The sequence below is a fragment of the Mauremys mutica genome, chromosome 4, assembly GCF_020497125.1.
Source record: "Mauremys mutica isolate MM-2020 ecotype Southern chromosome 4, ASM2049712v1, whole genome shotgun sequence".
In the NCBI taxonomy this organism is placed as follows: domain Eukaryota; kingdom Metazoa; phylum Chordata; order Testudines; family Geoemydidae; genus Mauremys; species Mauremys mutica.
Genome location: NC_059075.1, coordinates 164,208,218 through 164,233,044, shown reverse-complemented (window position 1 = coordinate 164,233,044; position 24,827 = coordinate 164,208,218). Strand labels below are relative to the sequence as shown.

At 52.2% G+C, this 24,827-nt stretch overlaps 2 protein-coding genes across 4 annotated transcripts in view; both read right to left on the bottom strand.

Annotated features, from left to right (window-relative positions):
- LOC123369244 (maestro heat-like repeat-containing protein family member 7) overlaps positions 1 to 24,827 on the bottom strand; it is a 710,553-nt gene that overhangs the window by 39,509 nt on the left and 646,217 nt on the right. The window lies entirely within an intron of this gene.
- On the bottom strand, positions 5,115 to 13,006 carry LOC123369709 (maestro heat-like repeat-containing protein family member 7). 3 transcript variants are annotated; one of them, XR_006579124.1, is made up of 5 exons: positions 12,809 to 13,006; positions 10,850 to 11,026; positions 8,926 to 9,081; positions 7,843 to 8,072; positions 5,115 to 5,143 (listed from the first exon to the last, which is right to left on the bottom strand). XR_006579124.1 is itself a non-coding variant. In XM_045015637.1 (4 exons), exons 1-4 carry the CDS (start codon positions 12,893 to 12,895, stop codon positions 7,908 to 7,910), a joined length of 585 nt encoding a protein of 194 aa, XP_044871572.1. In that variant the 5' UTR covers positions 12,896 to 13,006; the 3' UTR covers positions 7,587 to 7,907. The 3 variants fall into 3 exon arrangements, 1 of the variants encoding a protein (XP_044871572.1); XR_006579123.1 differs by lacking the exon at positions 5,115 to 5,143 and adding an exon at positions 5,438 to 5,485; XM_045015637.1 differs by lacking the exon at positions 5,115 to 5,143 and having other exon boundaries at positions 7,587 to 8,072.

Below are 24,827 nucleotides of genomic sequence, written 5' to 3'. Positions count from 1 at the left end.
CCCTTTTCCCTCCTGCAGCTGGCTCCCTCCTCCTCCCCATGTCGCACCAAGCCCCTTGCCCTCCTCTCCTGGGGTCTGCACAGCTTCCCCCCACCCACTCCCCAGTGCTCTGGCTCCTTTGGCCCCTCCCAGTCCTTTCACTTTGTCCCCTCTCACTTTCCTTCTTCAGTCAGGGGCTCCAGCTTTGTATAATTTTTGTTGGTGCCCAAGCAGGGCCGTGCTGTGCATAGGACGGACCGGGAGAACTGTCCCAGGCTCTTTGCTTGGGGGGGGAGGGGCTCTGTGCTTTGGGGGACCCCACACTTCAGGGGGACACCAGGCCTCCCTCTAGCCCCCCAGGCCACCCTGGACCCCACATCCCTCTGAAGCGCGGGGCAGGGGTAGACACCACCATGTTGCACAACGGATACTTGACAAAATTACCGGATTTAGTGATGAACACTGGGGAAGGGGCGGGGGGGGGGTGTATTATGTAATTCAACCCCTAAAATAGCACACCATTTTTCACACTGAAAACCCCCCCACAGTAATCTAGCTAATAACAACAATAAAAATAAATTAAACTAATAATGAAAAATATGTGTAGACTGTATATGAGATTATTACATGAAAAATGAAAATGAGCTTACTTTGGGATTTTACAAGGCACTTATATAATTTAAACACGTTTGGTACCCTGAGTAATGATAACACTTCTTGCAAATCACATAACTAGGGAACCCACGGTCACCTTCCCTCACCCCATTGCAAAGGCACAGGAGTTATTGCTGGCTGCCCTAGGGCTGCAGAAAACCTTATGGGCAAAACATATGGAAAGAAGGGGATCAATTTGTACAGAGAGTTGAAGGGGGACTCCATAGTGCATTAATTAACACTTAATAAATACATCAAAATTAAATATAGTACAAAGATAAGAAGCTGTAATGACAAACTTTATTTCATGAGAAGCATCAGGGAAAGAAACCCAGAAGGAGTAATGGTAGGGGGAATCCTAGGGAGACCAAAGGGGCTGGTAGAGGGAGCAGGCAGAGAACAGGGGTAGAGACAGAGTTGCTGCAGGGTTGCCCCAGTTTTCTGCATCTCCTCCGGAAACACTGATCTCTATCACTATAGGAGGGAACAATAAATGGAATGCCCAGAAGAATGAATGACTTGAGGACAGTTTCCTGAAGGGACCCTTACCCTTTCTTTTCTAGCTTCAACATTTATATTTCTACTTGGGGTGCTTTGGCCCACAGAAATAAAAATCCGCACATCTTTCATGTGGTTTTGGACCAATGGAAAAAACTAGGTACAATTCAAGTGACTTTTAAAATTGCCTATGAAACCGAGTTAACAAAATAAATGAGCTTATGAACAACTATAGTTTCAAGTGAAAAACTATAAATGGACTTCTTTGCAAAGAAATTGTAAGTTTTCTTACAGGAAAAGCCACAAACTGTCTGGAAAGAAAGCGAAGACTGAATTACTTGCCTAAGTGAAATTAAATACCCAGAGAATTGCTGGGCCTGTAATGATGATGACAGGGGCTTGTTCACCTGTGGCTCCCCCTCCCTGGGCTGTTGAGGCACAGCCAGGCATGTCTGCATCTGCAAGCAGGCACCCTGCTTCAGATGGAGCTCCCATTAGCCCTGGTGGTTGGGAGCATTCCGGCCAATGGACTTGGGAGAAGGGGGAAGGCAAAGGGGGAGATTGTAGGGAGCAGAGGGGGAGGGGAGCTGTCACTGGAGGCAGAAGCGGGGGCTCTCTGGTGAGGGGTGATGGGGGCACAGGGGCCAGTGGGGGGTCTTTTTGGGGAGCAGAGGGTTGTGTGGGTCTCTGTGGGGTGGGGGAGAGTGATGGACAGAGCCAGCTGCAGCCCAGGTCTGCTCTGTGGGGGTTGCTATAGCCCCCCAAGGAAACCCCCTCTGAACTTTGTATTTAACGTCACCCCCGGGTGCCCATTGCTGCTCCCCCACCCCCAAGGCTGTGTCTGTCTGACAGTGACAGGCTCCTCCTGTTTTCTGCCTGCGGCTCCCTGCTGTGGAGGCGTGGCCAGGTAGCTCTGGCAACGCCCTCCACAGCTGCCATTGGCTGCTGTTCCCGGCCAATGGGCTGGCAGCAGGGTCAGGGCTGGTGGGGGAGGGGGACGGAGGCAACGTGCAGAGCTGCCCTGCCTGGGCTCAGACTCTCTGCGGCAAGCGGGGACGCTGGGGGGGGTGGAGATCCGTTGGGGGGAGTCACCCCTAAGGTGAGGGGGCCGCACGTTGCCAACCCAAGGTGTGAGGCCCCCGAAAGCCTTTTTAAACACCCACACGTCTCTCTAGCTTGGGCCCCTGAATCGCTAGCCATTTAAACATTAAAGCCAACTCTTCTAAGGCCTGGTCCACACTAGGACTTTAATTCGAATTTAGCAGCGTTAATTTGAATTAACCGTGCACCCGTCCACACCAGGAAGCCATTTAATTCGACCTAGAGGGCTCTTTAGTTCGAATTCGGTACTCCACCCCGACGAGGGGAGTAGCGCTAAATTCGACATGGCTATGTCGAATTAGGCTAGGTGTGGATGCAAATCGAACTTACTAGCTCCGGGAGCTATCCCACACTGCACCACTCTGTTGACGCTCTTGGATGCTCTGACCAGCCATATAGGAAAAGTCCCGGGAAAATTTGAATTCCTTTTCCTGTCTGGACAGTTAGAATCTCATTTCGTGGTTGGACATCGGGGCGAGCTCAGCAGCACCCGCAGCGATGCAGAGCTCTCCAGCAGAGGAGTTCATGTAATCTCTGAATAGAAAGAGGGACCCAGCATAGACTGACCGGGAACTCTTGGATCTGATCGGTGTGTGGGGCGAGGAGTCTGTGCTTTCGGAGCTGCGCTCCAAAAAACGGAATGCAAAGACCTACGAGAAGGTCTCCAAAGCCATGAGAGACAGAGGATACAGCCGGAATGGAACGCAGCGCCGCGTGAAAATCAAGGACCCCAGACAAGGCTACCAAAAAATCAAAGCGCCAAACGGACGCTACGGAGCCTGCCACCACTGCCCCACCAGTGACCATGGACTCTGACGATGGGACAGTGTCGACGGCCAGTTCCTCGGCGATGTTCGCGGACGGGGAAGATGAGGAAGGGTTTGTGGAGGACGAGGCAGGCGACAGCGCTTACAACGCTGGTTTCCCCGACAGCCAGGATCTCTTCATCACCGTCATGGAGATCCCCTACCAACCGTCCCCGGCCATTAACCCGGATCCTGAATCAGGGGAAGGAGCAGTCGGTAAGTGCTTTAACCATGTAAACTTTTATTCTTAATATAACAGGAAGCTGAAGTATGTGAAAAGGAGGTCTCTCTATATATGGGGATAGAACAGAAATCCTCCTGGGAGATCTCCACGAAGCTCTCCTGGAGGTAATCGAAAAGCATCCGCAGGAGGTTCCTGGGGAGAGCTGCCTTATTGGGTGCTCCGTGGTAGCACACTTTTCCGCGCGAGGCTTTCATGAGGTACTCAGGGAGTATTGCCTCCCCGAGCACGGCTGCATAGGGCCCTGGTTTGTGCTGGCTTTCACGCAGCATGCGCTCTCTATCTCCTTCAGTGACGAGGCGGACCAGCAGAGCCAGTGGAGGGAGATCCTCTCTCTGTACCAGCGCTCACACAGCGAACGGGAGGAGAGGTGGCGTGAGGAAGACAAGCAGGCGACTCAAACGCTGCTTGGACTAATGAGGGAGCAAACGGACATGCTCCTGCCCTTGTGCATGTTATGCAGGACGTCAGGCAGGAGGACAGAGCCTCCCTGCAGTGTATCTGCAACCGCCCTCCCTCGCCACAAAGTTCCATACCCCCCTCACCCAAAATAACCAGAAGGAGGGGCGCCAGAGCCCGTGTAAACTGTCACTGCACCCCAGCAGAGTGCTCAAGTACCCAAAAGCTCTCATACCCTAAATTTTGAGAAGTCCTTTCCTTCCCGCCTCACCCAAGCCCCCATCCCAGTTTCATCCCCTAACTGTCTAGTTGATAATAAAAAATACTTTTCTGTTAATTACTGTTTCTGTCATGTTCTTTTAGAGGAGACTGTGTTTGAAGGGGGGGAAGGGGGTTGGTAATTTGACAGGACAATCACCTTTACCACGGTACAGACACGGGGGCAGGATCAGCAGCAGGTCACACACACACTGCAGTCAGTATGCACCCTGGTCGGTATGGGAGGTGGTTTGCAGGTTCTGTGTGGGTAGGGGGGTACGTGACTTTGTAGTGGGGGAGGGGGGTTACAGATCTCATGCAACGGTCCCTGTCCTGGACCACAGAGCCACGCAGCAGAGGAATCTGTATCCATCCTCCCCCGCCAAAAGGCCACATAGCCCCCGCACACAGAGTCCCAAAAAGGAGGGATGGCAGGCTCCGTTGAAACATCCAGTCCAGCACTGCAGACCGCTCTGGGAGCAGGAGCCTGTCATTCCTCGAGTTTACAGGCGGTCTTTACATCACTGCACACCCTACCCAGCACAGTCCGTGTCCCGGTTTCAACCCTGTAACGCAAAGTCATCAATAAAGAAACCTTTGTAAAGTTACAGTGGAACATGTATTTTATTTTTAAACGTGTGTTGGAAGTTGGGGAAGCGGGGTGGGCGGGGTATGAACTGCAGATGCTAGTCAACAGTCACTTGGTAAAGAAACTGGGGCAGGTTCAGCTTCTCTGTAAAGAAACTGAACAGTCACAGGTCACGCTGCTCGCTGGTACTTGAAGAGTTCCTTGTCGCTGTGCAAGGCGCCTGCATAGAGCTTCACGAGCCAGGGCATTAGCGGGTAGGCTGGGTCCCCGACGATCACTATAGGCATCTGCACATCCCCAAGACTTATTTTGTGGTCCGGGAAGAAACTACCTTCCTGCAGGCGTCTAAACAGACCACAGTTCCTGAAAACACGCACATCATGAACTTTGCCTGGCCACTCGACGTTGCTGTTGGTAAAACGTCCCCCATGGTCCACCAGTGCTCGCAGCACCATTGAAATGTAGCCCTATTTCTCAGCAGCTGACTGTGGAAGAGGTGGACGATAAGGTGCGAGGAGTTGACAACGGCCATAACTGCAGCGGGATCCGTGCTCAAAGTGCTGTGGTGCCCGCGCTGTCACTGAGTAGAAAAGTGCACGAACAGATTGCCCGCAGGCGCTTTCAGGGAGGGAGAGAGGGAGGGAGGGCGTGATTGACGGTTCAATGATGACAGTTACCCAAAACCACCCTCGACACATTTTCCCCCCCAGCATGCATTGGGGGGAAATCCCAGAATTCCAATGGGCAGCGGGGAGTGCGGGAACTGTGGGATAGCTTCCCACTGTGCTGGGATAGCTTCCCACAGTGCACCGCTTCCAAAGTCGACGCTGGCCCCGTTACTGTGGACTCGCACAGTCGAACTAGTGTATTTAGTGTGGATACACAACTTCGACTTCATAAGGTCGATTCCACAAATTCGTATTAAGTTGATTCGAAATAGTCTTGTAGTGCAGACATACCCTAAGAAGACAAATAACCCCATTTAAAAAAGCAAAACTATTTTTTTTTTCAGAATAAAAACGAAACTGCTTTTAAAAACCATTTTTGGCCCCTCCATTTTCGGGGAGAGTAGGGTGACCAGACAGCAAGTGTGAAAAATCAGGGTGGGGGGTAACAGGAGCCTATATATGAAAAAGACCCCCAAATCAGGAATGTCCCTATAAAATTGGAACATGTGGTCACCGTACTCTCCCCTAACATTCACCTTTGTGATCTGGGGAGGAGGAATTAAGTTGTCTGCATAACTGCTCTGCTTTTAGCTAATTTTTTTCTTTTAGTTAAAATACATTTTTCTTTGGGGGCCTTACAGTATTAAACATTAAATCACCATACACAATAATCCTTAACGTTACTCTACCAATTCCCAAGCGTGGGACCCCTTGCAGATATCAACGAATGTCTTGGGGATTGTTTGTTTGTTTTTTAAATATGTTTCTTTCATGCTTAAAATTTGGGGGCTGTTTTTGAAATAAAATGGGTGTATCACAACCATAGTAAGCACCCTACAAATACCCAGAGCTTTTACATGTTTGATTTTCTTTAGCACAAATGCTTGTTCTAAAGTATTGTGGAGGTTTGTGAACCCTGGAAACATTTCAGTTTTGGGTTAGACCCATGTTTATTTTTGTAAATTATTATTTTAATGACTTTGAGTTGCTAGAAAGAGTAACCCATAGCATTCGACCAACCCCTGGGTTATATTTAAACTGTCCAATAGCTTTCAACCAACTCCTGGGGTCATATTTAAACTATCCAATAGAATTCAACCACCTCCTGGGGTCATATTTAAACTGTCCAATAGAATTGAACCAACTCCAGGGTTATAGTTAAACTGTCCAATAGCTTCTGCTAACTCCTGAGGTTTTATTTCAGTTGCATATTAATCAAAGCTCACCATCCTCACTCACTCACCTCTCTTACTGTGGGCGTACACCCATCAAATTTAATTACTGATCACTTATACCATTAACCCCATGGCAACAAGGGTGGTTTATCTCAGTCATTTTGGCTATGACCTGGGGGTGTGGTTAAAACCATTCAGTTCAACAGAGTGGGTCAGCTCTATTGTACTCAAACATGTCTGAACCATCCCTGGTTTTTTTAAATGGTAAACAGATTTTTAGGGAGGTTGGCCCCCCCCCAAGCCACGATTCTACAACATATATTTCAGCTTTTTGTTCTGAATGGGTATCTTTTACACAAAGACAACAGATCACACTGCAATAAGATTGGTGCCATTATTTAGTAAGGACAGAATGGCCAAAGAGTGACATTATGTAATATATATTTTCAAAGTTAAAAACAGGGAGCACACCTCCTCTTGCAGTCCAGCAGAAATTCAGTTCAAGATAGTTTCTGTTGAAAGAGGACAGTCTCCAAAAAACTGAGATTTTTACTCCAGCCTAACTCTTTGTTTCAAACAGATTTCAAAAGTCTGTAGTTAGCAGGTAGATTCGATCATCACAACTCTGAATTAATAGATACTTAAGGACTTTAGGCCCTCCTCCCCTAACATTCCCTTTTGTGATCTGGGGAGAGGGAATTAAGTTGTCTGCACAACTGGGCTGCTTTTGGCTAATTTTTTTTCTTGTAGTTAAAATATATTTTTCTTTGAGGCCTTCTTACAGTATTAAACATTAAATCACCATACACAACAATCCTTAACATTACTGTACCCATTCCCAAGTGTGGGGCCCCTTGCAGATATCAATGAATGTCTTGGCGCTTGTTTGTTTTTTAAACATCTTTCTTTCATGCTTAAAATTTGGGGGTTGTTTTTTAAATAAAATGGGTGTATCACAACCATAGTAAGCACCCTACAAATACCCAGAGCTTTTATATGTTTGATTTTCTTTAGAGTAAACGCTTGTTCTAAAGTATGTTCTAAAGAAAGAGTGACCCATAGTGTTCAACCAACTCATGGGTTATATTTAAACCAGTGGTTCTCCAACTTTTGTACTGGTGACCCCTTTCACATAGCAAGCCTCTGAGTGTGACCCCCCCTTATAAATTAAAAACACTGTTTTATATATTTAACACTATTATAAATGCTGGAGGCGAAGCAGGGTTTGGGATGGAGGCTGGCAGCTTGCGACCCCCGAAAGGTCCCGATCCCCAGTTTGAGAACCCCTGATTTAAACTGTCCAATAGTGTTTAACCAACTCCTGGGGGTTAAACTGTCCAATAGAATTCTACCAACTCCTGGGGTTATAGTTAAACTGTCCACTAGGGTACAACCAACTTAAACTGTTCAATAGCATCTGCGAACTTCTGAGGTTTTATTTCATTTCATATTAATCAAAGCTCACCATCCTCACCCAGTTGTGGTCCCGGGGCTAGGGCTCAGTGTGGGCACAGAGCCAGGCAATAGGGGGTGCCCTATTCACTGATTCCTCCACTTCTGCCAGCGAGGGCTGTGCAGTGAATGGCCAGAGGGCTCCCTCACCAGGCAGTCACAGCTTTGCCAGGTTTCCTTGTGCTGGATGAGGCCACTGAGCTGGTGCCATCTCAGGAATTGGGCGGCACTGCTGAGGGTGTCCCAACACACCTGCAAAACAAGAGGGGCCGGGGCGAGCCGGACACAGTTACGGGAGCTGGAAGCCACTAGCCTAGTTACCTGGAGGTCAGGGAGGCTGTGCGTGCTCAATGCTTCCCGACCCCGGGCTGCTCGCGGAAGGGTGGCGGTGTGGCTAAGGCAATGGCTGGAGACCTGACTCAATTCCCAGCTCTCCCTGCAGGAACTCAGGCAAGTTGCTTAGGCCCAGGGAAGCAAATGGATTTAGGTGCCTAATGCCCATGGGCGTTCAATATTTTTGAGGCTGCACCTCAGTTCCCCACCTCATGGGGCGTAGGAGGGTGAATTAATTAGTGCTGGTGGCATTTGTGTCCCAAGTGATGGGGGCCATGAGCACTAGCATGTGCAGAGGCATGGTTGGGGAGGGGCTTGGGCATGTCATGGCTAGTACAGGCTGTCCGGGCCGCTTGGCTAAGGGCACATTGGGTCCTGTGCACCATCTGGAGGCTGAGTAGCCCTGCTCCTGGTAGGGGCCATGGCCAGGGTTGTGCTCTTCCCACCAGCACAGCCAGGGTTGTGTGCGGAGGCCAGTGGCTGTAGGAGTGGTGAGGCGACCACTGGCCCCACCCAATCTCTCAGCCTGGCTGCAGGGGGGTGTTGAGCTCAGAGGATGCAGAGAAGACTCAGCAGTTGGGTGGGATGCCATGGTCATGGCACTACTAGACTCAACATTCAAGTGATTTTGAGTGCCTGATTGTCGCAGCACTGAGCACCTGCCCTCTACTGGCCAGACCCTTTAAAGGGGGGTGTCACATGTTGCCCCCCCCAACAAATTACTGGTCGCTCTGTAACTATCTCAGCCGCAGACTTCAGTTCGTGGCCTCACCTGGGACACGTTGGGACGCTCATCATGCACAAGGAGGAGCAGTGGGACCAGGCTCTGGAGCACATGCTCCTTCATCTGCCTCCGGTTGGGCCCCCTTACAAGCTCCAGCAGGTCTTTAAAAAGGGTGATGGAGAGCACCCGGAGCTTGCTGGACACCTGCAAGAGACGATATAGGGAGGGGAGGAGACATTGTGACAGTCATTCTCATCCAGCGGGGCAAGCGCATACTGTGCCAGAGATGTCTGCCCTGCAGGGGGTATTGGTAACTCACCTCCAGCCATACAGCCACAGCTGGGGCCAGAGTCTCATGGGCATAGTGCCATTGAAGGCAATAGAGATACAGATTTCCACCAGCTGAGGGGCTGGCCTGGTAACTTCTTGGCCAGGGAGAGCAGTAAGCTGGGGTGAGACTGCCACTGGGCTCTCACAGCCAGCTCTGGGTGCACTGACATCAGCACCCGCCTTTGTCAGCCAAGGGGAAATGTTCAGGGTGGAGCAGCGCCAGGACAGGGGCGGCAGAGAGGGAGCGATGAGGAAAGATTCAAAGAGCGAAGGGGGGGTGTAGTTTGTCCACCCGCTTTGCAGGCCCAGCTCACACTGGTGTTGACCCACAGCGGCCCTCTAGCCAGGACAAGGGGGCCAGGCATGGGGGGCAAATTCCTACATTGGTGTTTGTTTGGGCCATGCTCAGGGACCTGGGGTGAATTTAACCAGGGCCAAGGGGTGGTAAATGTGCAGGAGCTCCCAGATAGGGGGCCTTGGAAGCCATGACTGGAAGCCACCCAGCCTCCAGGGGTTTGGGGTGGGGTGAGGGGTCAGCTCAGAACAGCTGGGCAGGCTCTGTACAAAACATGTGGGAGGGGTATAGGGGCATCAGGGCTGCACTGCAGTGGGCACAGGCAGATGTTGAACTGGCACCTCTCTGGTCTTCCCTCCAGTTGTTGAGGCCTGTTTGCCTTTCCCTGGTGATGGGCGTTGTGTTCATTAACACTATTTGGATTTAATCCTTGCCCCATAAAGAACCTATTCTGTTCCCCTCGGGCCCGAAAGGGGTTTGGTTTAAACGGCTCACCCCAGGGCGAGATCCTGCATCCTTGGTCCAGGCTGCCCTGTCCCTTTGGCCAGCTGGGGATCCAGGAGACCCTGGGAACAGCTTTAGCCAGGCCTGTGCCACTACTAAATAAAGAGCGGCAGGGTCCCAGCAGAGTTCGGGAGGGTTGAGAGTAGGATTTACCGTTATGAGAGCTGGGGAGTCCCTCCAGGAGCCCCCACTGGGGCATTACCCCTGGAAGGCAGTAATGGATGGGCCCCTTTCTCCTGCCCGCTTGCTGGATCTCGCCACCCAGTGCGGGACTGAACATCAGTCTGGTGAATGCGCCGGCGGGGGCTAGTTTGTGGGTACTAAAGACCTGAGAAGAACTTTCCCGTCCTTTGACGCTGCCCTGCCATGAGAATGAAGGGGAGAGGAAAGGGGGGTAGCTGCAGAACCTACAGACAGAGCTGTTTCCTTACGGAGCTGACAGGCCAGCTGTGGGATTCCTGGCCAGGGAAAGGAGGGGCAGATTTTCACCAAGGTACCATCACTTGTCACCCTAGAAGCCAGCAAGAGCATTGCAGCACCCTGTGCTGCAGAGGCCCCCTCGCTGCATGCAGGCTCAGGAATGCACGTCCTTCCCCAAGGGGAGCCTCGTCCCCAGGCTGCCCTCATCCTGGTCAGTAGGCCTGCGGGACACCAGGGTTCCCATCCTTTCTGCCATGTGCTCTGATGGAGAGTGGGGTAGCAGAGGAAGGCAGAAATGGGCTCATGATTTATGACCATCCGTTTTCTGTCTAGGACCATAGCACAGGCCCTGCTAGCCCACCCCCCAACCCCCATTCACATGTCTGCTGTTGGAACGATCTCCCGTGAGCTGCCAGGCCTTACATCATCAAACAACGGCAGGAGTTGCTCAGCCACTTGCACAGCCGCGCGGCTGGCGCTCTGCCTGTCCATGCCGGCGAGGAGGTGTTTCAGCACGGCGATGGCCTTGCTGATGATGTCTCTGTCTACCTCCTGGAGTCGCTCCAGGACATCTGGCAGCAGACGCTGGAGTTTCCTCACCTGTGTGAAAGGAGGAGCTGCTGTACGAAACACCCTCCAGTGACCCAACAAGCCATTTCCAAAACAATGTCTGCCTCCCCTGCAGACAGAGGCACGGGAGCTAGGGGTGCTGCAGCACACCCAGGTTTTACGCAGGGCTCTGCTCCTGGCCCCACACACAGGGTCCCAGCTGCTGGCCCTGTGCCAACCCCCAGCTGTGGCCCCAGCCTCAGTCCCCTTTCCCCGTCCACACCGCCCCCCCCCCACGCCTCCTGGAGCCATGGCCCTGCTCCTGATCCCAGCTCTAGTGGTGGAGGGGTGTGTGGACAGGGGTAAGGGGGGGATGCAGCACCTCCACTATAAAAAGTCTTCCAGCGCCCCTGCCTCCAGATGACATGTTAGAGCCTCAAAGCCTTTGCACAGCCAACTAAGATCACAGACAGTGGGTCCGGCAACCTGCAACATAAGCAGCTGCTTCCTTGTACCCCAGATCTCAGGGGATGGTTTTTATTAGCAGATATCATCCGTGGGAAGTTCTCTACACAACACGTTGACCAAAATAAATCAAGTGTATTATTGTTCGAATAGCACCTCGAGGGCCTGTCTGCAATAAGGGCTTGTGCTGGGGGCTTTCCAGGCACAGTAAGAGACGGTCCCTGCCCTAGAGCTTACAGGCTAGACACACGAAGGAAGGATTTCTATCCCCATTGTACAGACATGGAACTCGGGCACAGAGAGGCTACGTGACTTGCCCACAGTCACTTAGGGAGTCTGGCAGAGCCAGGAACTGAACCTGGGTTTTCCTGAGTCCTGATCCTTACAGCCTAGCCTAGAGGAGGGAGCCAATATTGCACACTAGTTCTAGGGTTAGTCTGTTACTAAAAGCCAGATTCAGTCATTTCTGTATTTGGTTTTTCAACCTTTCAAAGACAGCCCCACAAAATCTCAACCGGCATCAGGGAAAAAATGGGTCATATACAGGCTAACCGGTTCCGGAAAGGAAAATGAACTACAAGCAAGTGAAAACCAGGCTGGGGCGCATGGAACGATGGGAATGGTGTATAACAAAGAGAATTACAGTCACGCCCTCTCCATGTCTGATCTAGTCATAGTCCGGGTTTACTAAACCAGACTGACCCCCTATTCTCAGGCAAAGTAAATTATCATTAACGAGAGTTGCCTTCAGATTGTCTCCTCTTTACCAGGCTGTCAGATCTGTGTATTTAAGCCCCAAGGGCTTTCTCTGCCTTCACTATATTGTGGGTATCAAACTTGTTATGAGATCTTAGCAGCAAAAGGCCCTTCCAGAGCTCTTCAGAGGAGCAAGTGCTGCGGGACAGAGCCGTGACGTCAACAGTTAAAACCTATGAGGCTTTAAAAGGGGATTTGTAGGAAAAAATGGTTCCTAATTGTAGTGAAATGGCTCTATCCAAGCATCCCTGATCACTGGGGTCGCCAGCATTCCCTGGGGGTCTAGAGTCCGCAGCTCTGCTGCTACTCTAGTGCTAGGGTTCTTTGGATCACAGAGACCCCAGACACAATCAGGCCCGGCTGTGCCAGATGCTCCAAACACCTAGAGACGCACCCTGCAGGAGCCAGGCCCTGCCCTGCAGAACAGCAGACAAAGGCCAGGCAGGGGCTTGCCCAAGGGCACCCCGCAGGTCAGTGGCAGAGCCAGGAATAGAAGCCAGGGCTCCTGACTCCAGGCCAGGGCCATGTCCCCTGGGAAGGTTTCAATGACCCCAGCCCTGCAGCAGCTCCCTGCGGTTCTGGGTTTATCCCCCAGCCCTCCTCCTCTCTCACCTTCTCTGGGCGAAGGGCCAGATTGAGGAGGCCTTTGAGCGCTAACCAGCGCACCACGGTCTTGGGGTCTCTCAGCTGCCTGCTCATCTCCTCCACGATGGCGTCTTCCAGCTCGTTGCCAAGGTCAGGGCACTGGAGGAGCTAACACACCAACAGCAAACCAAGCTAGAGAACGGGGCTGGCCTCTCGCGACTCATCTCTGCCACGGGGCCCTTAGCTCCACTGGCCAAGGCCCGGCATGGACTGCAGGCAGGGCATCGCGATTGGTCACCATGTGGGCCCCACTGAAACGCTGCTAGCGCGACGGCCCCTCGAGGCTCCAGCTGAGATCAAGGCCTGCCCTGCTCCCTCACTAAGGCTCAGCTGCACACGGAGCAGTGGTGTGGGGGGGGTCTGCAGCCTTGTGCTCCAAAGGGTCGCCCGGTCTGTGGGGGGCAGGTGAACTGGCCATGAATGGGCAAGCGGCTGCCCGGCCTGCGCATGGCACACGGATGTCAGAGGGGGCTTGAAGGCTGAGGTCACACAAGGGACCATTCTATGGAACTGAGCCTTGGGGAACAAGAGATACCTGACCCTGAACCTTGCTCCAGCCCCGTGACACCCGCTGGGGCAGGTAACAATGCCCAGACTGAGTGACTCCACCCCTAGGGTTGTAGGAGCTTTCCCTGCCCCTGCTCACCCACCCACCCCCAGGGCCTTCAGGGCCACCCCTCTCCTGGCCATAGGCATGAGCGGCAAGTTCCATGGGCCTGCGGTGCCTGGGCACCATGGGCCTCAGCCCCACCTTTCCCCCCACGTCTCCCAGGCCATTTAAAACCGCCTGGGGCCCCCACCACCACCGGCAGTTAAGCAGAGCTGAGCGGCCTCCTGCCTGCTTGCTCCCATGGCTGCCAGCCCCTCCCTGTGGCCCCTGGGTGGGGTGGGTCTGTGGTTGGCCCAGTGACTGTGGGTGAGAAAGAAGCTAACGCAGAAAACTCCAGTGCTTGTCTTGGGTGAATCTAAGATATTCTCTCACCCACCTTCTGTCTCTCATCACCCAATCTCTGGGCACATGAGGAAGGCCACCGACCCCACCGACACCCTTCTTTGTCTGCAGTTCTCTTGCAGCCCCAGCGCTACGTGCTCAGAGCTGGCCTCGTGGAAGGGCTCCCTGTCGAGTGATTAAGGGTTTGGGTCTCTAGCACATAAGCCGCTGGGCATTTTAAGCCAGCAGGAACTAGTCCGTGCCAGCTGCGCGTGACTAGTCGCCCGGGATCCCCTGTCCTGTGGCACTGGTCTGGTTAGATTCGTAAATGGAGGACCAGTCCTTGCCCACCTTGATGATGTGGTGTTTGTGTTTCCTATGCCAGAGCCATGGCTTCGCTCAATTTCCAGGAGCGAAACTGGATTTTCCACCATCTCATGGCCATCCTCAACTGTCGGGACGATAGGTGGCACGTCCCGGCCATGGCGCTCTTCATTCAGGTGAGCCTCACCAGCGGGTGAGGGTCGTGAGAAGAGCCCCGGCCCAGCGGTGTCTCTCTCATGTGCTGGGCCTGACAGAGCTACACCAATGCTGCGGAAAGACATGGCGGAGGCTGTCTTTGCCCAGCCATGCCTTCCAGAGCCACGCAGGAAGCGGTTTACGCCAGGCAGCGCAGGGTGGAGAAGTAGCCGACTGACCCCTTGGCCAACAGCACAGAGGCTGCGGCCTGTTCCATGCAGGCGATTGGGAGCCGCGTCTCACCCAGCAGTGTGGCCGTGTCCTGGGCCAGGGAGGGAAGCTGCTGCTGTGATCAGTTCTGGGCAGCACTCACCGGGCAAGCAGGCAGACGCCTTTGTGGTGCGTTTCGGAGCTCATGAGCAGGTCCCAGCCGCCCTGCTTCATGATGAAGGTGACCTGCTCCTTGTAGCCAGCGCATCGAAGCAAGGCTTTCATGGCCTTCACCACGAACCTGTGTGCAGAGCGAGCCTCTTGTTACTGAGTGAGCCCAGGTCAGGCCCTGCCACGTGCCTGCGGGCGACGGTGCAGAACCCAGGCTGGGTGTCGGGCTGGCAGTACCTGACGGGGCTGAAGGGTGTGGGCATGTCCTCCTGGATATGCTCCCTCTCCTGCGAAGCAGTGTGCTGCACTGTGTAGGTGATGTGGAAGAGCAGAGCGATGTAGAGCTGAGGGAAGAGCTCTTTCACCTTCTGCCTGCAGGCCTGCTCCTGGAGGATCACATACAGGGCTCTTGTGGCCTGCAGCTAAGAACAGGAGACAGACATCGCTCTCCCCACTGGGCACTGGCTTCCTGACAACGGGGCAGGCGACGGCATTGGCCATGATCCCATCTGTGCGGGCGTGAGAGGGGGAGGGCTTTGCATCAGCAGTGGGCGTAGCTGTTCCTCACTGGCTGCCGCCTGCCACGAGGGGCGCGGCTCTGTCCTGCAGGGGCAGCTCAAGTAGTCACCTGGCACCTCATTGCATGTGCTGGGGCCATGCTCTGGCAGTGGGGGTGAAGAGGTTAATGCTGTCTGGGCTGTCCCCACCTTCCTACCCCCCTGCACACAGCTGTGTGCCCTGTCCAGCAGGCTGAGAGCAATGGGCAGGGGCAGGGCTTAGATCCCTGCTTCGGTTCTGCCCTTAGTTCGACCCCCGCCCCCAGTGTAGACCAGGCCTTAGTATAGACTCATAACTATGTACCATCTGTTGCCAGCAAGGGGCATACTGCCCTCTATAAACAGCCTCCTCTCCCAATTTTACAACAATTGAATTTGAATAGATTGTATAGTATAGCTAATACGATATTTTTTGCACATACAGCTACCATTGGAAATACTGTAGAAACAGATGGTAGCAGTACACTACACTACACTCAGATTCACTACACTCATATTCACTACACTCAGATTCTGTAAGTTATTGAAACATACCGAATATAAATCTGTTTTGAAGTGAGCACCTTCAGTTTAACCTTAAGAATACTGTACAACACAAAGGACAAGAATGTTCACTGTAAGGGGATTCTACTTATTTTTACATTTCCAAAAAGCAATCATCACAAATATCTGAGTGAATGAAGATGAATAAGACAACATAGTGACTAAGAAAACAAAAAGATTGTTGCCCTCTTTAATATTTAACTATATAGTGTAATAGCCACATCCCTCCATTCCTTCATCCAGGCAAAAGGCTGAGAAAATAGATGTGCTTTGCATCATGCCCTGAGTCAATAGACTCTGGCTCTGTTAGTAAATATCCAAACTGAGGGTTCTCTAGTAGGAATTCCTCAGCTCCAGAGATTCCAGATGTAGAGATTTTTTTTAACCAGTGTCTAAGTTGTCTTCATCTGCCATTGTATATATATGGACAGATGAAGAGAGAATTAACACTAATTCTGTAGTAAAAAAATTGAATTATACCTACACACAACCCTTTATTATTCCTTTAGTGAGTCTTAAAAGTAACAGGATGGCACATACTTCCTCTGTTACCACATGTTGGAGTTCACGATATTCTGCTTATTTATTTAAATATACTATTTCTTCCCCCAAAAAATACTGGTTTCTATTTAAAAATAGGACTAAACTATATTTTAATATAAAGTCCAATTATAACACCTCATGCAATAACTGTCAAAATGCCATAACCTGCAAATTTTCCACTTCTGTCCCTCAGTTTATTCTGGAAGAGCCATCATATTTTGATAAGAATAGACAAAGCAGCACATCAGTCCCACCTCAGGCCCCCAATCCGCACGTGTCTCTTCTCTTAGCAAAGTGAAGCCACCGCTGTGGGTCCTGACACAACCCAGCCTGTTCGCCACCTGCTTCTCCAGCATCTTCTCCCTGCCTCCAGCAGAGACCATGGAGGAGGTGGAGGCTGCTCTCTACACCAAAGTAAGCCCCAAACTGGCCATGTTGAGCCGTCCCAAACCGAGTGGGAATCCTGCCACTCGCTCGTGTACTGTCCCCTGGGTTACCTGGCACTGGCATAAGAGTGTAATGATCACAGCTCCCCGACAGGACTTCAGCACAGGCCCAGATAAAGGAGTAACTCCCTCCTAGGGTAGCAGTAGTAGGCATTTATCCTTCACATGCACCGACAATTAGTGGGGAACAGACACTCCCTTCACAAGCACATTCATCCCCCATGCGTGGCTGGGGGCACAGGTCTGAGATCGGCTGCTTCAGGTGCACATAGGCCAGGGGAGCCGAAGCTTGGCTAGAAATCTGCCCTCCAAATGTGGAGTCCTGTCTGACTCTTCCAGTGGGATAGACTGTGTCCAGTGGCCTTTCTGGGGAGAGCAAAGACAGGTGGGGCCCTGTTGCTAGAAGGAGTTTGTAGTAGGTACCCTGCGGGTACAAGTGAGTGGGTGAGCTGTAATACCAGGGGCTGCTATGACCTGGGGGGGTGTCAAACGCCAAGGCATTGGTTCATCACCTGGCTGGGTAACTCCACTTGCTCTGGTTTCTCCTCTGCTCTGCACGCAGACTCTGAAAACCATGGATGAGATGCTGAAGGCCTTGGTGTGCGAGGATCAGGAGCCCAACCTTCTGGTGCTGCAAAACATCTTGGAGGTCTGGAGGCGTGGCGGCAGGAAGGGGACTAGTCCTGTAGCTGGGGTGGGGCTCAGGGACCAAGGCTCCATTTAATCCCAAGCATGGGACACCCCCGTGCCTTCGGCTCCTCAGAGTACGTTCTCTACAAAGGTTCTTGGGCTGGAGGGCCAAGTGCCCCCACTATATCTGAAAAACGTCTGTATGGGGTGGGGGTGGAGAAGCGCGGGCCGGATCTGCTGTGTTCTCCACTGAGCCCCAATGTGAACCTGGCATTCCTTTGTGTTCACCATGGGCCCCACCAACCTGGCCAGAGCCCGGAGCTAGATTCCCCCAACATTCTAGTTCTGGGGCCACAGGAAGTAGATTCTGTGGGTGGTTTGTGCTCCCAAAAGAGGGAAATGTCCTCGACAGAGATTCGGTCTCCTTGATCCCAGAACCTGGGAAGAGGGAATCACAGAAGTGCAGGGCTGGAAGGGATCTCAAGAGGTCATCTACTCCACCCCCTGCACTGAGGCAGGGCCAAGTATTCCTAGACTGTCCCTGTTGAGTGTTTGTCTAGCCTGTTTTTTTAAATCTCCATGATGGGGAGTCCACCACTTCCCTAGGTCACCTGTTCCAGTGCTTAGCCACCCTTAGACTTTTTCCTACTCTTTAACTTAAATCTCCCTTGCTGCAGATTAAGCTCATTACTTCTTGTCCTACCTCCAGGGGACATGGAGAACAATTTGTCACCATCCCCTGTATAACAGCCCTTAACGTATTTGAAGACTGTTAAAGGTGTCACCTCCGTCTTCTCAAGATGAAACATGCCCAATTCGTTCAACCTTTCTTCACAGGTCAGGTTTTCCAAACTGCTGATCATTTTTGTCGCTGTCCTCTGGACTGGCCCCAGTTTGTTCACATCTTTCTTAAAGCATGGTGCCTGCAACTGGACACAGTGCTCCAAGCTAACACAATTCAGAATGGCATTTCCCTTTTTCACAACAGCATCACATTGTTGATTCATATTCAGTGTGAGATCCATGATAACCCCCAGATCCTAACTATACTGAGCAGCCTCGTGGTGCAGCACGCCCTGGCAGGAAAAACGCAGGTCTAGAATAGTGACTCAGCAAGATCCTCAGTAGGAGTCCAATCTAACGAGCCCTGAGGTCGATGGGTCTGTCCTCTGACTCCAGTGGGCTTTGGGTCGAGTCCCATCATTCTGTCTCCAAGGACTCTCCCCGCTGTTCCCCTAGCACCAAAGTCTGCTCTGCAGGGTCAGTGCATTTACACAGGATTGCCCTGACAGCAGCCTCTGAACCCAGGTGTCTGTTCAGAGCCCCTTTGTCAGACGCCTGTGGGATGCTTTGGCATCAGCTCCTGCCAGGCTGCCAGATGAACGCCCCTTGCTCTGCATGCTCAGGGCCATTGAGCTGCTCCAGCTGCTCCATCCCCACTGTGGAAGGGCCTCCTCTCCGGCAGCTGGAGGGGGTTGCTCGGATTATGTGCCCCCAGAGGCTGGGGCAGCAGAACAGAAGGAGGGAGGTGGGAGGGGACACAGTGAAAGAGATGGGCGGGGCCAAAGGCGCCAGAGAACCGGGGAGTGGGAGTGGGGAGGTTGTGCAGACCCCGGAGAGGAGGGCAAGGGGCTTGGTGCCAGGTGGGGAAGAGCAGGGAGCCAGTGCAGGGGCTGCAGGAGGGGGAGACGAGAGGACAAGGCTGCAGGAGAGAGCCAGCAGGAGAGAGCAGGCAGGCTGGGGACGGCACGGAAAGGGAGGGCTCTGGGGAGCTCCAGAATGGAGTGAGAGAGGCAGAATGCAGAGCAGAGGAGTCCAAGGTGATTCCAAGCTCCTGGGCCTGAGGTCAAAGAAGGGAGCGGGATGGGAGAAGGGGCTGGGATTAGGAACTTGCCCTTGAGATGGAGACTGGACATTAGTTCATTCGTTACCTGGGTCCCCACTCGGGGGTAACGTTTGCTGAGTTTGCTGCCCAGATGTCTCCGTCCCTGCTGAGCTTTCCTCAGCCCCTGGTGATGGGCCCCACAGCTCCTCCTGCTCTCATTGTCCCCAGTCTCTCTGCGGTGGCCTCTGCCTCCCCCTGTTCTAACCCATTGCTAGGACAATGCCAGGGGGACTCGCTGCGCTAGGTCTGCAGGGGCGAATGACTCCCTTTGCTCCCTCTCTCCGTCAGGGAGTGGAGGAGTTCAGAATCCTGGGCCAGCTGGTGGGGTGTCTCACTCTGTGCTGTGCAGAGCAGGAGCAGGAGATCTGGTAATCGGCTGTGGAGGGACTTCACCACCTCTACTCCTTCATGCTGCAGCTAAAATGTAAGAGCACTGGAGACCCTTGTCCTTCCTAAATACACTGACATGGGGTTTCCAACATGAAAAACATATTTATTGAACACTTCCACCTTTTCTGCAACCTTTTAAACAGTCTCCATCTAGTAATGAGCCTACACCACTGCTACGATTTCTTTTGTTCCTAATACACTTTTTTTAAAGAAACCCTCATTATCCTTAGTCCTGCAAGCCATGGAGTTTCCCCTGATGTCTAGCTTCCTCTATCCGTATTCTACTCTTCATAACTCACATAAGAATGGACATACTGAGTCAGACCAATGGTTCATCTAGCCCAGGATTGTGTCTTCAGATAGTGGCCAGTGCTTCATGTTTCAGAGGGAATGAACTGAACAGGGAAATTCTGAGTGATCCATCCCCTGACATGCAGTCCCAGGTTCTGGTAGTCAGAGGTTTAGGGACATACAGAGTATGGGGTTGCATGCCCTGATTATCTTGAACCCAATTATACTTTTAGCCTTCACAACATCCCACGGCAACAATTTCCACAGGTTGCCTGTGCATTGTGGGCAGAGATACCTTCTTTTGTTTGTTTTTAACTTGCTGCCTATTCATTTCATAAAGTGACCCCTAGTTCTCCTGTTATGTGCAAGAGTAAATAACACTTCCCTAGTCACTTTCTTCATACCAGTCATGATTTTATAGACCTCTATCATATCCCCCCTTAGTCATCTCTTGTCTAAACGAAATAGTCCCAGGTCTCTACTACAGACCTATATTGTTATAACTATATTGCTCAGGGGTGTGAAAAATCCACACCCCTGTCGTTAGGAGCACCTCTCCCACTCACCTAGCCAGCGCCTCTCGGGGAGGTGGATTAAGAGCTTGTTTGCATAGGAGCATCTTCACTTAAACGCTACAGCGCCAGTGCAGCTACGGCGATACAGTGTTTGAAGTATAGACTTCCCGCCCCCCCCCCCCGCATCTTTTTTCTCTCTCCTCATATGGAAGCTGTTCCATCCTCCTAATCATTTTTGTTGCCCTTCTCTGCACCTTTTACAATACTGGTATATCTGTTTTGAGATGGGGCGACCAGAACTGCAGGCAGTATTCAAGGTTTCGGCGCATCATAGATTTATATAGAACCAATGATGAGCTGCCAAAATCTTAACAACCAGTTCCTATAAAAAGATCTGATTTAAGGGAGGGAAGCGGAGGAGGGTCCGGGGGCCCCTGCAGGGCCTGGGGCAAATTGCCCCACTTGCCCTCCTCCCCGCAGCCCTGGAGTTCACAGCCTCCCCCGTACCTTACCTTGCCGGCAGCTCAAAGCAGCAGAACGACTCAGGAGCTCAGCTGAACTGCCCAGCTGCTGGCCAGGCTGCAGCTGGGGGGAAGCGGGGGAGGGGCCAGGGGAGCCTGCCGCTGCACGTTGACTGGATGTTTTCAGAGAACTATATACGATAACTCCAAAATCTCTTTCTTGAGTGGTCATTTAAACCTCATAATTTTGTATGTATAGTTGGGATTATGATTTCCAATGTGCATTACTTTGCATTTATCAATATTGAATTTCATCTGCCATTTTCTTGCCCAGTCCCTCATTTTTTTTAGACCCCTTTGTAGCTCTTCGCAGGCTGCTTTGGATTTAACTATCTTGAGTCATTTTGTATCATCTGCGAATTTTGCCACCTCACTGGTTACCCCTTTTTCTGGATCATTTATGACTATGTTGAACTACACTGGTCTCAACACAGATCGTTGGAGGGCCCCGCTATTTACCTCTCTCCACTGTGAAAACTGACCATTTATTCCTGTCCTTTGCTTCCTATCTTTTAACCACTGACTCATGAGAGAACCTCCCCTCTTATCCCATGACAGCTTCCTTTGGTTAAGAGCCTTTGGTGAGGGACCCAGTCAAAGGCTTTCTGAAAGTCCAAGTACACTATATCCATTGGATCACCCTTCTGCACATCCTTGTTGACCCCTTCAAAGAATTTTAGTAGACTGGTGAAGCATGATTTCCCTTTATAAAAGGCATGTTGACTCTGCCTCAACAAATTGTGTTCACCGATGTGTCTGATAATTCTGGTCTTTCCTATCGTTTCAACAATTTGCCTGGTACTGAAGTCAGGCTTACCAGGGATCACATCTGGAGACTTTTTAAAAATTCACTCTCACATTAGCTATCTCATACAGAGGCCAATTTAAACGCTAGGTTACATACCACAGTACTGCACATAAGTCTGTCTGGATGTCTCGTGATAGCTGCAACCTTTGCACCAGGCAGGCAATTTACCATGCGGTTCTCCCAGTCATCACAAACCCAATTGCTTATATGTCTATTGACTGAATCCCCAATGTCTATTTCCTGGCTTCTCTTTGTAAGTGGGGTTCCCGCCTCAGGAGGGGTAGCCTCAGTGTGAGAGGACATCATGACTTCATCTGGAAGGTGGGTCCTAACTATGGGATCGTCTCCCTCTGCTCCAGCTCGATGTTCTCCTTCCCCGAAACTTTCACCCTCCTCAGCAGCACAGAGGCTGTCAGACTGGGGATGGGACTACTCTACTGCATCCCTAAAAGTCTCCTCTATGTACCTCACTGTCTCCCTTGGCTCCACCAGTTCAGCCCCTCTGGTCTCCTGGTCTCCGAGGGCCATTAGCTCCTTGGGCCAAATGCCCACATATGCTACCTGCCCACAGGGCTGGTAATCGTACATGCTGCATTCAGTGCAATCAACTGGAGAGCCCCACGCTGCTGCTGCCCTTCTGCCTGGTTTATTTTTACTCTTCCAGGGGGGTTAGTTTGTTTAGTTTGGGGGAGGGATGGGGGAGTAGGTTATTGGCCTGAGTTTACAGTATGTTTGTTAGTTGTACTTGTCTCTCACACACCCTCTCTAAACTTCCTTGCAAATCTCCCGTTTGCTAACCGAAGGTCTGATTTATATTGCCTGCTGTCTGTTTCCCCTCCCTGGGTCAGCCAAAATGCTGGTGAAGCACAGTGCAGAGTATCGGCAGCTCCTCAAGGACAGCCAAGCTGAGAGAGCCTTCTGGGTCACCTGGTTCACCAACACCAGCAATATCACATCGGTAACTACAGTCAGTGCTTCCTGGGATTGTTGTGCCCAGAGTTATCAGGAGTCAGAAATTAACACCCTAGGAGTCAGGGGGAAGAGACAGACCCAGGCATGTGACTAACCCCATCCGCTGGGACAGAGCCCTGCCTATGGCCCACTCCACCTCATAGAATAATAGACCTCAGGAAATTATCTAGTCCAACCCCTTACTCAAAGCAGGACTAACCCAACTAAATCATCCCAGCCAGGGCTTTGTCAAGACTGACCTTAAAAACCTCTAAGGATGGAGATTCCACCACCTCCCTAGGTAACCCATTCCAGTCCTTCACCACCCTCCTAGTGAAATAGTGTTTCCTAATATCCAACCTAGACCTCCCCCACTGCAACTTGAGACCATTACTCCTTGTGCTGTCATCCGCCACCACTGAGAACAGCCGAGCTCCATCCTCTTTGGAACCCCCTTGCAGGTAGTGAAGGCTGCTATCAAGTCATGTGCCCCAGCCTCCGAATCATTTTCATTGCCCTCTGCTGGACTTTCTCTGATTTGTCCACATCCTTTCTCTTGTGCAGGGCCCAAAACTGGACGCAATACTCCAGATATGACCTCACCAGTGCCGAATAGAGGGGAATAATCACTTCCCTCCATCTGCAGGCAATGCTTTTACTAATGCAGCCCAATATACCTGCCTACATGACACATCCCAAGATGCACTGGGGCTCATCCAAACCTGATCCCAGCTCCTTGTCAGGTTTGGTGGGAGCTTCCTCAGAGATTAATGCAATAAAAGGCATCATTGCTTCTGCGCACGAGCGCCAGCCCCTGCTGAGCACTAGAGAGTGTATCCGTGCTGCGCAGTATTGTGCCCCCATGCACTGCCACGCTGGCCTCTGCCATGCATGACAGCTTCTGATTGCTGGCTGGGTACTGTGCTGCCCAGGTGTAGTAACCCAGGCCTGTCCCGGTAGAGTGGGGTTTGCCTGCACTCCTGGCCGGGCCAGTCCTGGCTGCATGGCCACTGACCGGATCCACCCTGGACAGCAAAAGGGGTTTCACTGGCAGTTTGTTTCAGATGTCTGGAAAGTACTTCAAGCCGTCGGAGTGCATGGACTTTCTCCTCACTGCTATCAACGGCATGAGAGACACCCGCGTCCATGACTCAGTGGCGGCCAGGCACATGGTGCATGTGATCCTGGAGGTCCTCGGCGCAGGCTTGGTGAGGGTAAGAGCTGCAGTGAGAACACCCTGCTGGGGGAGCGCATCCGTGGGAGACTCTGTCTCTGGGTGCTAGGCATTACTGGGGGGTAAGGGCTCCCAGAGACAAACGTCAGGAGGCCAATGCTGGGAACTCCCAGGCCCCCTTCAGCTAGAGCATGAGGGCGCCCCGGCATCCTGGAGAGCATGAAGCTAGCTTCAGCTCAGTCTTTTTCCCCGCAGTTCTCTGCACTAGATGGGTCGGACTCCTGGAGGGACGAAAGTGTCGATCAGGAGTTCCTGGCTTATCCAGTGTCGGTTTCCAGCTCTTGTAAAAAACTGGTGACTTCCCTTACACAGGAGCTGGCGTTCTTCAGGCTGTGCTGAGCCCGTAGACGTTCCACTGTAGGGGCGTGTGCACCCAGGGCATGCGAGTCGCAGACGTTTGCCAGCAGTACCACGGAGCGGAGCCTGCGCCCCCCCCCCCAGCGCACAGGCACGGGCATCAAAAGGACATATCCGCCACCTCCCTCTCCAGTCCTTCACACCTGCATGCTGCCAGGTGAACATCCCTATTTCTACTGAGACCTCAGGGGCAAGGTTTATAGGAACTGGCTGGGGTTGGTTCCCCCGCCCCCGTGTTTCACCCCTACAGCTCGCTGGGGATCTAAACTGCCACTCACCGGTTTGAGCCTCTACCTAGCCAGGCCCTGTTCTCTCCACCCAGGCAGTTGCTAGCCCTGAACCCCTGCAGGAAGCCATGACACATAGGTGCTTGGGGCTCGTGAGAAAGGCTATCGCTGGCTGAATGATCCCTGCCTGTATGGTGGGGATTGAGGCCACTTTGCCAGCAGGTGCCCCCAAGTCCTGTGCTGTGGCGAGTCATTAGAGGGGATGCGGCTGGACAGAAAGGCAGAATTGGGTCCCCAAGCAGAGCCCCTCTACTACC

Bases quoted from the DNA above. Each gene is read 5' to 3' on its own strand.
- LOC123369709 (XM_045015637.1), bottom strand. From the start codon at position 12,895: ATGAGCAGGCAGCTGAGAGACCCCAAGACCGTGGTGCGCTGGTTAGCG. The intron at 11,027-12,808 runs GTGAGAGAGGAG...CCTTTCACACAG, and splicing joins TGGCCCTTCGCCCAGAGAAG to GTGAGGAAACTCCAGCGTCT. The intron at 8,073-8,925 runs GTGAGGCCACGA...CTTGTTTTGCAG, and splicing joins AGCGTCCCAACGTGTCCCAG to GTGTGTTGGGACACCCTCAG.